The sequence below is a fragment of the Opisthorchis viverrini genome (assembly GCF_000715545.1).
Source record: "Opisthorchis viverrini unplaced genomic scaffold opera_v5_119, whole genome shotgun sequence".
Taxonomy (NCBI): Eukaryota; Metazoa; Platyhelminthes; class Trematoda; order Opisthorchiida; family Opisthorchiidae; genus Opisthorchis; species Opisthorchis viverrini.
The window spans coordinates 490923-503271 of NW_008751775.1; the positions used below are offsets into that span (position 1 = coordinate 490923).

The 12349-nt window shown below is 46.8% G+C and overlaps 2 protein-coding genes across 2 annotated transcripts in view; one reads left to right on the forward strand and one right to left on the reverse strand.

The window, feature by feature from the left end:
• The window catches only part of T265_13921 (hypothetical protein), a gene marked incomplete at both ends in the record, with an annotated part of 32792 nt that overhangs the window by 7392 nt on the left and 13051 nt on the right, over nucleotides 1–12349 (reverse strand). The window contains 2 exon segments of the mRNA XM_009171162.1: nucleotides 3371–3454; nucleotides 4779–4991. Coding sequence (XP_009169426.1) covers nucleotides 3371–3454; nucleotides 4779–4991 — 297 coding nt within the window.
• T265_05980 (hypothetical protein) overlaps nucleotides 3233–12349 on the forward strand; it is a gene marked incomplete at both ends in the record, with an annotated part of 21857 nt that continues 12740 nt past the window's right edge. The window contains one exon of the mRNA XM_009171132.1: nucleotides 3233–3441. Coding sequence (XP_009169396.1) covers nucleotides 3233–3441 — 209 coding nt within the window. The remainder of the gene's footprint in view (nucleotides 3442–12349) is intronic.

A 12349-nucleotide genomic window follows, 5' to 3' on the forward strand; every position in this document is an offset into this window, starting at 1 on the left:
CATATAGACACTGGTTTTCCCGGTGCTTTCTTGTATGCTACATAGTTCTAAGTGAGAATTGCTCGTTTTGGGAAAGCATGAGCTCTACAAAATTAAGTTGACATTTTGAAGGATAAAAATCCGCGCAGAAAAGCCGAGAATCGCAGTTAGCATAGTTCACTTTAATCAAATAGGGCCTAGATATTGTATGTGGGGCGAGATGGCTCAAGTGGTTAGAGCGCGAATTTGCTGACCGGAAGGTCCGTGGTTCGAACCCGACCTCTGCTACTCAACTTCCCCTGTTTAGGCTTGGCCGACCTGGTAGTATCCCAGCCCTCGTGCCTCCTTCGTGTGGCATAGCAGCTAGGCACCGAAAGGGTGCTACAGCTGAACGATTATATTGTCTGTCCTGCTACAGCCTGAGTGAAAGGTACTCATTCCGAAAAATTGAAGCAGATGTGATCCTTTTGGGGGAAACGCCCTTTGTTCGGAGGTTTCCCATAAGAGAGGGGCCTCGAACGGACAACGATGAACTGTCTAAAGCTGGGAGGGTGAGCACCATAGTACCACCTAGAAAAATGTAGACTCCCGGTTTCTATCAAGTTGATCGCCATATAGCAGACGTACATCTCGAAAGAGGGAATGTAAATTTCAACCGAGGATAAACCGGTTTTGGTCACGTGACATACCGTCGGACTGAGAGCCTCTCTAAGTTACATGGAATAAAAACAGATGGGCATGTCATTATATGCAAAGTCATGAACTGAATGTTTCTGAGCTTCTCTAGACCGTGACAATCTCCACCGCTACGAGTAGGACTGCTGACACTGATCACCGTTCAGTTCTCAGAAGACTAGGACGGTTGTGAAAGTCAGCGACATCACTCCCGAGATCAATCTCTGAGTCGTGGTGCAAACATGGTGGGTGGTATCGAGAATTGTGGGGAGGGGAGTGAGTAGGTCAGGTGTATCACTGGACCTGTAATTAGTGCCTTTTAGTGGTCACGCTTCAATACAGCGCATATTTGTTAAGTTCGGCAAACAACGTTTGGTCTGGTAGCTCTGTGTACCTCGGAGAGGTGGAGATTGTGTGGTGTGCCGCACACCACCAATACACAGTACGAATCCACTAAGTTTTACAGACTCCTCAGGTGTGGTTGAAACTGATTACCGTTCGGCAGCTCTTCTACGACAGTGCATGAACAGATCTTTCGGAAGTCCATAAATTCGGTTCGCTTGGCAATGTGGATGGCAATTAATGAAAGATGATTCTGGGAGTAGATTGTATTTACCCACGCTGATGCGCCGTGGAGCGTTGGTTCTGGTGTCCTGTAAACATATTTGAATGTGTGGGTACTAGGATTACTTACAGTGAACAAAAGACCCTTCGTTATCGTGTAGGTAATACAGTGATGATAACGACAGTGGTGTTGGCACGCTGACAGAACGCCGATTATCCGTTAACGAAGAGATATACATATAGGTGTTGTCAAGATGTGCATCGACGAAAACTATGCAGGATGTATTGAAAGCAAGTGTTGTGTTTCACCAACTGAGCGAATTGGTGTTCTCTGGATGAAGCACATTCGTGACTTCTTTGTATGAACGCGCTCCCTCGTTTCGCAAGATCCGAACGACAGAATGGACCGTTGTGTGAGTAAACAACAGTTAAATGTAGCTTGAATCCACGTCACTGAGCTGCTTGCATATTTGTTGATACGGAGGGAGGAAGTGTATGGATGGCGTAGTGAATCAGCGACGTGAAAATAAGAGGAAATACCCCGATCATAGTGAAACAATATGATAATAGTAATAATTGTTCATCTGTAACACTTTTTAGGTGCTTAGCTGCCATGCCACCCGAAGGAGGCATGAGGGCTGTTATACTGCCAGGTTGCCCTAGCCTAGACAGGAGAGGTCGAGATGCAGAGGTCGGGTTCGAAGCACGAACCTTCCGGTCAGTAAATTCGCACTCTAACCACTGAGCCATCCGGCCTCATAGTGGAACGAGTCGGCCAATGTTCACTGGACTAGTCCATTATCGGTCGGGTGATATGCCGCAGTGCGAACGCCTTTGTAACCCAGGAGACCTGTTATGGTTACTGAACAACTGAGATTCGATCAGAAAATCGCAGCAAGTAATGATGACGGAGGGGATGCCAAATGCTTTAGGTTTGTGAGCGAGAACAGCATGAATCAGTCTCTGTAGAAAAGCGTCGTAGATGGAAGTGTCTACAGACGATGTAGTGGTCTGATGGAAGAAGCTCCTCTCTTTCCCACACTACCGGTGTAACGGTGATACTACTGATGAGGGCATGCGAGTAGTGTGTTTCCTCGTAGATTCGCTTCGCGTCTCTTGAAAAGTGAGATCTATTACGGAACTTGTGGAGTCGCATTTGCTTGGATTTGAGCAACAGTCAATGAATATCCAAGAAAGTTCAGAAAGACGCGTTTAAAGAGAAAATGGATATTCAGTTTTTGTAAACAAGATGCATATGAGAGTTTTGCTTCCCTGTCCAATAGTCTGTAACTGTAAATAACTCCGTAGCGAAGGCCTTCCTGCTTTCACCGGTAACCAAGTCACTTGATAACTCAAGTCAAAGTGGATCGTACACCAATCACGTTTGAAGAACTGAACGCGACTCCAAGTCAGCGTTGCTCCGCAGAGCTTGTACTACAGCTACACACGGGAAGAACACCACTGTTACTAAATCAGGGTCATTCAAAGATCCTGAAGACCCCTGGTGTTTGAGCGGATGTGAAGACGTGTTCGAGAATATTCGAAATGTAACGATCAGTGGTACTCGGTACCATCATTACATTAAAACAAGCAAACAATCAATTTAATGCGACAAGCACCCGGTGCAGAGGTGGGGAAAAACACATTGCCCGTCACTACAGAAGTGTGTCGAGAGTTTTGCTGTCCAATAGTCTGTAACTGTAAATAACTCCGTAGCGAAGGCCTTCCTGCTTTCACCGGTAACCAAGTCACTTGATAACTCAAGTCAAAGTGGATCGTACACCAATCACGTTTGAAGAACTGAACGCGACTCCAAGTCAGCGTTGCTCCGCAGAGCTTGTACTACAGCTACACACGGGAAGAACACCACTGTTACTAAATCAGGGTCATTCAAAGATCCTGAAGACCCCTGGTGTTTGAGCGGATGTGAAGACGTGTTCGAGAATATTCGAAATGTAACGATCAGTGGTACTCGGTACCATCATTACATTAAAACAAGCAAACAATCAATTTAATGCGACAAGCACCCGGTGCAGAGGTGGGGAAAAACACATTGCCCGTCACTACAGAAGTGTGTCACGGTCTGCTGGTATGCGCGAAGAACGTGTACGATAACTTTTTACATGTAAAATCGGGACTAAGCGAAACTCACCGGTCCAATCGAGTTGACAGGCTGGCGGAACATTTGAATGGATTTGATTTTTCGCTGGAGTCGCTGGCGAGGTAACTCAATCGTCTGAATGAAGGGGACAAAAAGTAGAGAATATATGCTCAACAAAGCAGATAATGACTTGTCTTGTGCGTACACAAAACACGGGTAATATGTGTATTCTTCCTGCGAGTTTGGCTTTCAAACATGTGCACAGATTCTAAGGACAAGGGACGGAAACCAGTTCGAATAAGTTCATATGAGGCAAGAACCCGATTGTTCGGCCACCGGCGTCAAGTGGAGAATGATTATGTTCTCTCGGACGTCGCCAAAACACTTAAACCTGAATGCTGAATGTCACTCTCGGGCAATTTCCACATGAGACATTCACAAAGCCCACAAGAGATGGCACGAGCACGTTCATTCAACCTTGGAGAATTTCGCCAAAATGGTAATATCCATCCGAGGAAACAGATTCGCGAAGCGTGTTGTTTCTTTTTCGGAGGATGACACAGTGCGAACCGCACCGCAACCTTCCAGTACCAGATAGGTACATTTGTATCCGGTTGCTTTTCAACCGCTTTCCAGGTGTTGAGATATACGTTTCCATTCCGTCGTAATATAAAATAGTTCTGCATATCTGATTCACACAATACCATAGTCGAGTAGTGGGTAGGTGTGGGGGTCATCCGTTCCAATCGCTTGTGTCATTTGGAACTCGTGATTTTTCGTTTAGCTAAACTCGAATACGGACCACTAAACAACAGAAGTTATCATGAAGTCGTACTATGATATTACACAACGATGTCAATCAGAAGAAACCCAGGCAATATTGGTGTGCGGTGTGTTCTCCTCGATGAATTGATGGATGTTCCTGGGGTGGAAGTACTGCAGTAAGGTATTCAAAAAGCGCCAACCTACCTATGTACTCAAGTTGAGCAGCGACGCGGTACTTTTGCTATACCCAGGATCACGATCATTTAAATCCAAAATGACCAGGTACGATTAAAGCCAGAATCGTTCAGCTGTAGCACCCTCTCGGTGCTTAACTACCATGCTACCAGAAAGAAGCACGAGGGATGGGATACTGCCGTGTTGCCCAAGCCTAGGCAGGGAAGGTTGATAGGCAGAGGTCGAGTTCGAACCACGGACCTTCCGGTTAGTAAATTCGCGCTCTAACCACTGAGCCATCTCATGAAGCTAGAATGCCCAACATAAATCCCGTGAGGTGAAAGCCCACATGGACTGGAGACTTAACGGTCGTGGATCAATAGCGAATACGTTTCATCTTACGTGTGACCCCTGTTGTCGACGTCTTGGTCACTGCTGCTCCTTTACACCCAAAGCAAAGAAAGCCTTAGAATTAGATACAGCAACTTCAGGAATAACTGCACAACAACCGGAAGCTCACCTCTCCAACACGTATTGATCCGGCTAGTACAGTGCCCGTCATTACCGTACCCTGTCCAGTCACAGTAAAGCAGTGATCAGCGGCAAAGAGGAATCCGCGTTGCCGAACACGTTCACGCCTTTCCGTCGGATCGGTGACTGTCTGAATTAGTATGGTAATCAAATTTTGCAGATCTTCATTCGGTGGATGATGGGCATCCGGTTTGAAATCAACCTGGATGGAAGGGGTTTATATAGATTGAGAGGAAAGGGGAGATTAAAGTGTCACGAAAGCTCAGAATATATTCGAAAGAAAATAATCGATAAGACAATAATAATGATGAATGTAGGGGCACCATCTCCCACTAATGTCACAGTACCGGATAAACAAAAGAGGGAAAAGTCAGTCCGGAATCCACTCTGGGGATGGTAGCCCAAGAATCATCACTCATACTAATGAACAAAGCAAACGGGTCTCAGGGAAGGACGCAACACTGCTGCTGCTTTGTCAGCAACAGGAGGAACTTGGAGACCGGAACGAACTACAACTACTGTTAATGCTTTCGATAGTAGACAGGAGGAAACTCTTAGTAGACTTTTGCACATCCACGTCTATCCACGTAAATCTACGGTTCATTTTCACTGCGCACAATCGTCCGACCATTATCATGTGACTGTTCGTATTATTTCTATTGTGATACGTAACCAACAATGCTGTATGGATCATTTCATCCATCCAACCTACGAATGACAGTCGCATTTGTTCTACCTCAGTTTTGGCATTGAGGCAAACCTCGGCTGACAACCCAGTGATTTTTTTCACTACGGCGGTAAACCATCAATGTTCCTCCGTGGTATGGCGGCCAATGAAAATGATGGATTCTTTCAAACAATCAAAGTTACAGCTATCTGACTGACGAGACCTCTATCTACAGGCTGCAGGCATAATGTGGACGCAGTTATTTGAATTGTTTGCTTCAACCAACTGCTTCTTTACGGTTCGATACAAGGTCTGACGGGTGTAGATCTCGGCGATTCTATTGCTACTGTGAAAACGGACGAGGTGACAACCCAAAGCGTTGAGAAGACAAATTGCTGTTATCCAGACACGGCAAAACGAACAAAACGGAGTTTTCTATGTCCTGGATGTTCAGCTAAGTAGACAACCAAAAGGTCTCCCATGGGCTTTGTGTCTCGGGGAACTATTTTGACAGAACAAAGACTGAAATTCAGAACCTTCATATCCAAACACATTAAATAGTGCCATTTTACAGGGGCGCACCAAAAGTGCTTATTAAAATAAACAGATCATGTTATATGAAGGCTCGCAGCTTCATTTACAACTAATGAGACAGTGTGGAGCGCGAGAAGTTTATTCTACATCACCATTCAACGACAGGATCCTCTAATGAAACGTCAATGTTGTAACGCTCGCGGTAGCACGCAAGACCAGAAGGGTGAAATGGCTGTGATTAGAGCGCGGATTTACTGGTTCGTGGTTCGAATCTAATTCCGGCTTTTCGGTTCTTCTTGTCTAGGCTTGGGCAACCTGGAAGTATCCCCATCCCTCTTGCTTCCTTCGGGTAACACGGCAGCAAGAGTGTTACAGCAGAACAATTATCGATTGCTATCAACATCAGAAGATTGATGTTCGAGTCAGACATGCATAAGACTGAATCGTTATTGACCTGCATTTACTTTATTCGATCTACGCCCGATAGGAAGGACGTTTGGAGAAACGGAAGAAAGATTACCCACTCGATTATCGGAACAAAAGTCAGAAAATATACAATTTACGGATAAGAACCACCTGAGAGGCTAGTTGCGCACCGCCTACCTGATTGGGATCGACACCATAACCCGGGAAGTATCTTCAGAATTATAAACAGATGAAAAAACATCCTTATTGCGAATCATCAGCAGTGCGTGCTTCACCTAGCTTCAAGATGGTGTGAATCTGCGACCCTCTGGTTGGTAGCTAAACGCTCTGTCAACCAGTCATCGGTGGCTCAGTGTTATGGCGCTCAACTACTAGCCGGAATCGAATATCCCCAGAGATTTTTGAGACGCGCGTCGTAAGTTAACTGCAGCTTCTCGGCTTCTCATCATTAAGAGACTGGGCCTCACTGTGGTGTGACAGTTTTTGTGCCTTCGTGACCCATTGAATTATATTGGGTGCTGTCCACGCGACAGTCACAGTGTCTCTCATACCAGGTTGGCCAATGGTTAGAGGACTGACCAACATAATCCTCTAGCTCTCCAGGTTGTGGATTAGAACACGCGCGGTGATTTATTTCGTAAAAAAGTCAATGAAGTTCACTTTTCCGCTAAACACCACTGTCTTGCAGCAAGGCTTTTGAGCCCAAGGCTTTGGTTGAGAACCCAAATTGTTCTATTTAGGTCTCGGCGCCCTGGCAGTATCCAAGTCCACCGATAATCATGACACATAAAACCAAAAATAATCTTGTGCCACATCGACGACCGCGTGGTGTCACCAGGCTTACTTGCTGGTCAGGTAAGCGAAAACATGCTACTGCTGACGTCTCCTTTCTTACATTTTCAAGTCTTTGCTCTTCTACTCCGCCCCATACAAGTTTGAATACTCTCTCCGTACGTCCCAGAAGCAGGACTGACGGAATCATTGTGCATCTCACACTCAGCTGCAAATCCGACTTCAGTGACAACCCTAAACACTTCGGAATCTGTTCCAAACCCCAAGGGCTGGCCTACCCAGCTGCCTTTAACAGTAACGGCAGGACAACAAGTGTCTGTTGCTCGCACAATGCATTACCCCCGCATTCATGTATGCTGTCTGTCATAAACAAGGATACAAGACGCAAGTACTGTGATTGAACTGACTGCCCCCTCACTCTCTTCCAAGTTCCGGCTGTGCATCCCTGGTGATGTAAAGGCCGCTGCAGCAGAATATACCGGGGTGGTTATCGTGTTGAGTGACCGATCGGATTGGGTACCCAGTGATAGTCACCTCTGTGCGATTCATTTGGAACGTATGTGAGACAGTCTTGAGAAAGTGAGGTTATCGCGCCCTGGTTATAGCGTATGCTTACGCCCCAGCAGATTGCAGACTTGAAACTGGCAAATACAGTTTCTATGACGCTCTAGTTGCTCTTTTACAACGGACTAAAAGCTCAGACATCGTTGTGGCTGGTGGTGACATGAACGCCCAGAGAGGAAGACTAAGCGCTGCTAAGGCCTAATTTGGAGGTCGTCTTGGGTTGAATACGAGACGCACGGACAACGGAAATAGTCTAATTCAGATGTGTGTCGATCACAAACTGTTACTTCACATTGCCAATTTCCGGAACAGCGGAAATCGCTTGGCAATGTGGTGTACACCAACGGACGAGTCCCGAATCAAAATCGGCCACATCACCGTCAGTCACCGGTGGTGAGGGTCAATCACTGCTTACCGATTCTTCCGGAATAACAGTGCTGACTCCGACCACGCACTTATCCGCTGCTGCTTTCCATTGTGCTTTTCAGGTCTACGCAAAAGGAACACACCTCACTTAGCCAGTGAGGGGCTAACAGACACAGAAATCAAGCAAAACTTTCAGAATTGGCTCCTTGGACGTCTGCCGGACCGTCCTATGTCGGATATTAACGGCCATTGAGGAAACATATCCACTGTGGTACTCAGAGCTTGAACTTCCGTTAGCGGTACAAACCAGCCAACCTTATCGAAAGATTAGATCTCTAATAGGACCGTGGCTTTGTTCGAGGTCCGGCCATAGATTCCCTCTGAAAACAACCACAACTCAACCGGACTGATCATCCAACGCCAGGTACAACTGAGTGTCCGTGCAGACCACGAAGCTTGGTGGACCCGAAAGTCGAAGAAATGGAAGAGATAGAAAATGCTGGGAGCGCCCGCTGTTATGTCTGCTGATTCGTCAATCTGAGGTATCTGCTGCTGACCCGCTCCAGTGCCTAGTGTCGGATAGAAAAGACTCACAGAAGGGAACACAACAGCTGTATTCCGAACAAGCGAGTGAGTGAGAGTGAGAGAGCGAGTGCAAAAGTTACAACGGCCCCACGCTATTTAAAGGGGACTTTCTGACATTGATCCAGGCTGTCTGATAGGCGTTAGTGATCACCCATCAACATCGATCGTGCCTCTGTGAAAAGCCTGAACGCTGATCACATTCGGTCGTGCTTCTGTGGCGTGCACGAACACTCATCAGGTTTCACTGAATTGATGGAATGATTGACTGGCCTGGATGCTTGCCGGCTTTCCAGTTGAGCTTTTGGTGGAGCAATAGGTTCCGGGCGTTCAGAAGTTGATTTCAGGAATCTGACCTTCCTGATACCCGCAGACTGTTGAACTGGATTCGTTCGACTGATCCTCGGAAGTCTGTTGTCAGCGAAACTATCACGGACCAGAATAGCTCTCTGATATCCAGCGAAAAAGAACATTGGGACTACTGGGCACAGTACTTGGAACGACAATTCAGTTGGCCAGCTGCTACCTCCAAACCGGACTGTAGACCAACAGAAAGGTGGACTGTGATCATGGAAGCCCCTCAAACTTAGGAGTGTCCAAGTGTTGATCTCTACTACTAGCCCTGACAGCCTTCCACTTGCCATCTCAACGGATGGTGTGGAATTTCTCATCTAGTGCCTGTGTAGCCTATACATGTCTACCTGTGGGAAAGGAGCGCACCTGCAGTGAACCTGGTAATCACAGAGGTTTTATCTTGACGCCCTTTGTAATAAGGCTTCTGGCGTCACTGATTCTTCGACGTCTTACGGCAGCACGCGAATCATTGACCCGTGAGAATCACGCAGGATGTCCGCCGGGTAGAGGCTGCGTCGACCACATCTTCACACTCAATCAGGTGTTAGAGCAACGCCATATGTACAGATGACCCATAATCTTGGTATTCCTAGACTTCAAGGGTGCGTTCGATTCTGTCAATCGGTAGGTATTGTTAACTATATTTGCTCAACATGGTGTGTCCCAGCAGTTTGTGAGCATAATCCGGTCCCTTTATTCACACTTTTGGGGCGAGATAGCTCAAGTGGTTAGAGCGCGAATTCACTGACTGGAAGGTCCGTGGTTCGAACCCGACCTCTGCCTCTTGACTTCCCCTGTCTAGGCTTGGGCAACCTGGCAGTATCGCAGCCCACGTGCTTCCTTCAGGTAGCATGGCAGCTAGGCACCGGAAGAGTCTTACAACTGGACGATTATTCACACTTTTGGGAGTGGGAGTGTATGGTGAGCTCTAACACGAGTGGACAGTATATCGCAGTGTAAATTATATAACACTCTTGACTAGAACAGTGCCTCTTACCGAATTTCGACCGGGGAAAAAGAGAAGCTGTACAACATTCTCGAGGTTTGGAGTAACCTCTTCAAAACCTGCCGCATCCCATTCGTTCAGCGTCCAACTGTAGCAACCTTTCGGTGCCAAATTGCCATACCACCCGAGGCTTGCACGAGGGCTGTGATACTGCCAGGTTGCCCAAGCATAGACAGGGGAAGTCGAGAGGCAGAGGTCGGGTTCGACCCACGGACCTTCCGGTCAGTAAATTCGCCCTCTAACCACTTGGGCTATCTCTCCCCATTCGGTGTTACCAACGAGATTGCTAGTTTACAACACGAAATGGGCCAGATAACATTCGTAACATATTAGCTTCTATACAAAATGTCAGTTTTTTTTTCCGAACTGAGAGTGACCACGTCTGTGACCTTCAGTCATTTCTGATCGCTGCGAAGAAATATGGTTTCACTTTTTATCATACAACAGTGCTGCATTCTCTTCTGGGTTATCAAGAATCCAGAGGTGTTAGCAAGCTAGACCCCGAGAAAGCACTTCCTATTCACCAGCTGCCCTTTTCGTAGGACACAAAGGCGCGGCAGCACTTTTTGGGAACTACTATTCACAGCGAAGCCTATCATTCTCTGACGGATACAGGGGCAGAGGATCAACTAAACTGCTGTTGAATATATTCCGCCTAAAGACCTATACGATAGTCTTTATCATACACCGGGTTTCCAATATCTTCAACTGATTCACTTACGGAGGGCTTCTTAGGTCCTGTTTTGCGGGTTAATTAGGACAGGTTGCGCACATTTCCAGCCGCTCTGGTCTTTCACAGTTCCTGAACTTTCCAGCTCCATCACACCTTTCAATCATCATTAAGCTAAATTGTACGCTGACCCAGAGGGGGTAGAGGGCCTCGCACGAAGGTATGATAAGGGTTGTTCTGTAATCTAGTGGCTTCCGTGTGCTACCCCGAAACACCACAAGCGAAGTTACCGTTTTCACGTACAGCAGCGATTATCTCATCCCAGGGAGGGTCAATGTCCTCCAATGATAAGGCTCGTTATGCACTGCATAGTGTGTTTCGGTATGGTTCTCTGGCTTGCAGTTCACAATAATTGTTAATGCTTATTAGGGAGCTCGTTTCTGGGATTCCTCAGGAAAATTTGATAGAAAAACTGCCCCTAAACATGGGCGAAAACCGAATAAACCCATCTTCAAAAAATACCGGTACTCAGGGATTTAACCACGCCATTGGTAACTGATGGCGATGTGGTCAACTTGACTCCAAAGCTGCTCAGAGATAGAGGGACGCCTGTGCACTGGAATATCCTGCAAGTATGGATAAACACCAGCCCTTCGTGGTGGACAAGGAAGTGATCGGCTCTCGATGGACGCTGTCAATCAGTGAACCACAGCTACATTTCGTTCATGCATAGACGGAGACGGAAAATATGAAGCGTTCAGTAGTTCTACCAGTGACAGTTTGCATCGAGAATGAAATTTGGAAAGGAGGGTTGGCGGCCTACAAATATTCAGTCGTACGAAACCTTAGGTCGCGAGCTATGCCAGCGCAATAGCAGGGCTATATCGGGGATATCAGCTGTAGCAGCTGCACGGTTGTCCGAAGTTCGCAGCATCTAGAAAATGTGTGCCGTAAGCTCGACAATGCATACATGGATCCTGAACTCGGTCTTGGGGGTGCGGCAAATATCAGTTGATGAAATTTCCGCAGTAAACGCAAGGGAGGCTCGTTAGATCACCTTTTTAGGAGTTCACACATTGAAAACTGCAATCAAAATAGGACAAGGCCTGAATGGCGAACGCGGATATCAGTAGTGGCATACAATGCATCAATCCCACAAGTGCATGACGTGTCTACTACCGGAAGCCACGTGAAAGTGGAACATAAGAGTTAAGAGATGATAATAAAGTTGGAACGCGCTAAGTGGCACGTTTCCACTTATCCACCTTTTATGCAGCAAATCAGGCGACCTGGCTGATATGACTACGCGACGGCAGGTGTGGCGTGATATTTTTGCTTCCGCAGTTCATTTCTGTATGCAGGCTAAGGTACTGTCAGTAAACCCAGAACTACAAGCGATTACGGTCCTCAGCTAGAGCCGCTACCTCAGAAGCCTGACTTCACAATAGCGGTGGTCGGGATGACTGCTCTAGTAGCCCAAATTCCAGAGAACAAATTGTCATGGCTGCTCCAATTCCCAACCCGGAGGGTCAAGGCACTGTTTCTCAAACCTCTACCAACTGACTAGGTTCGTAGGAGAGACTTTGGAAGCTATATATA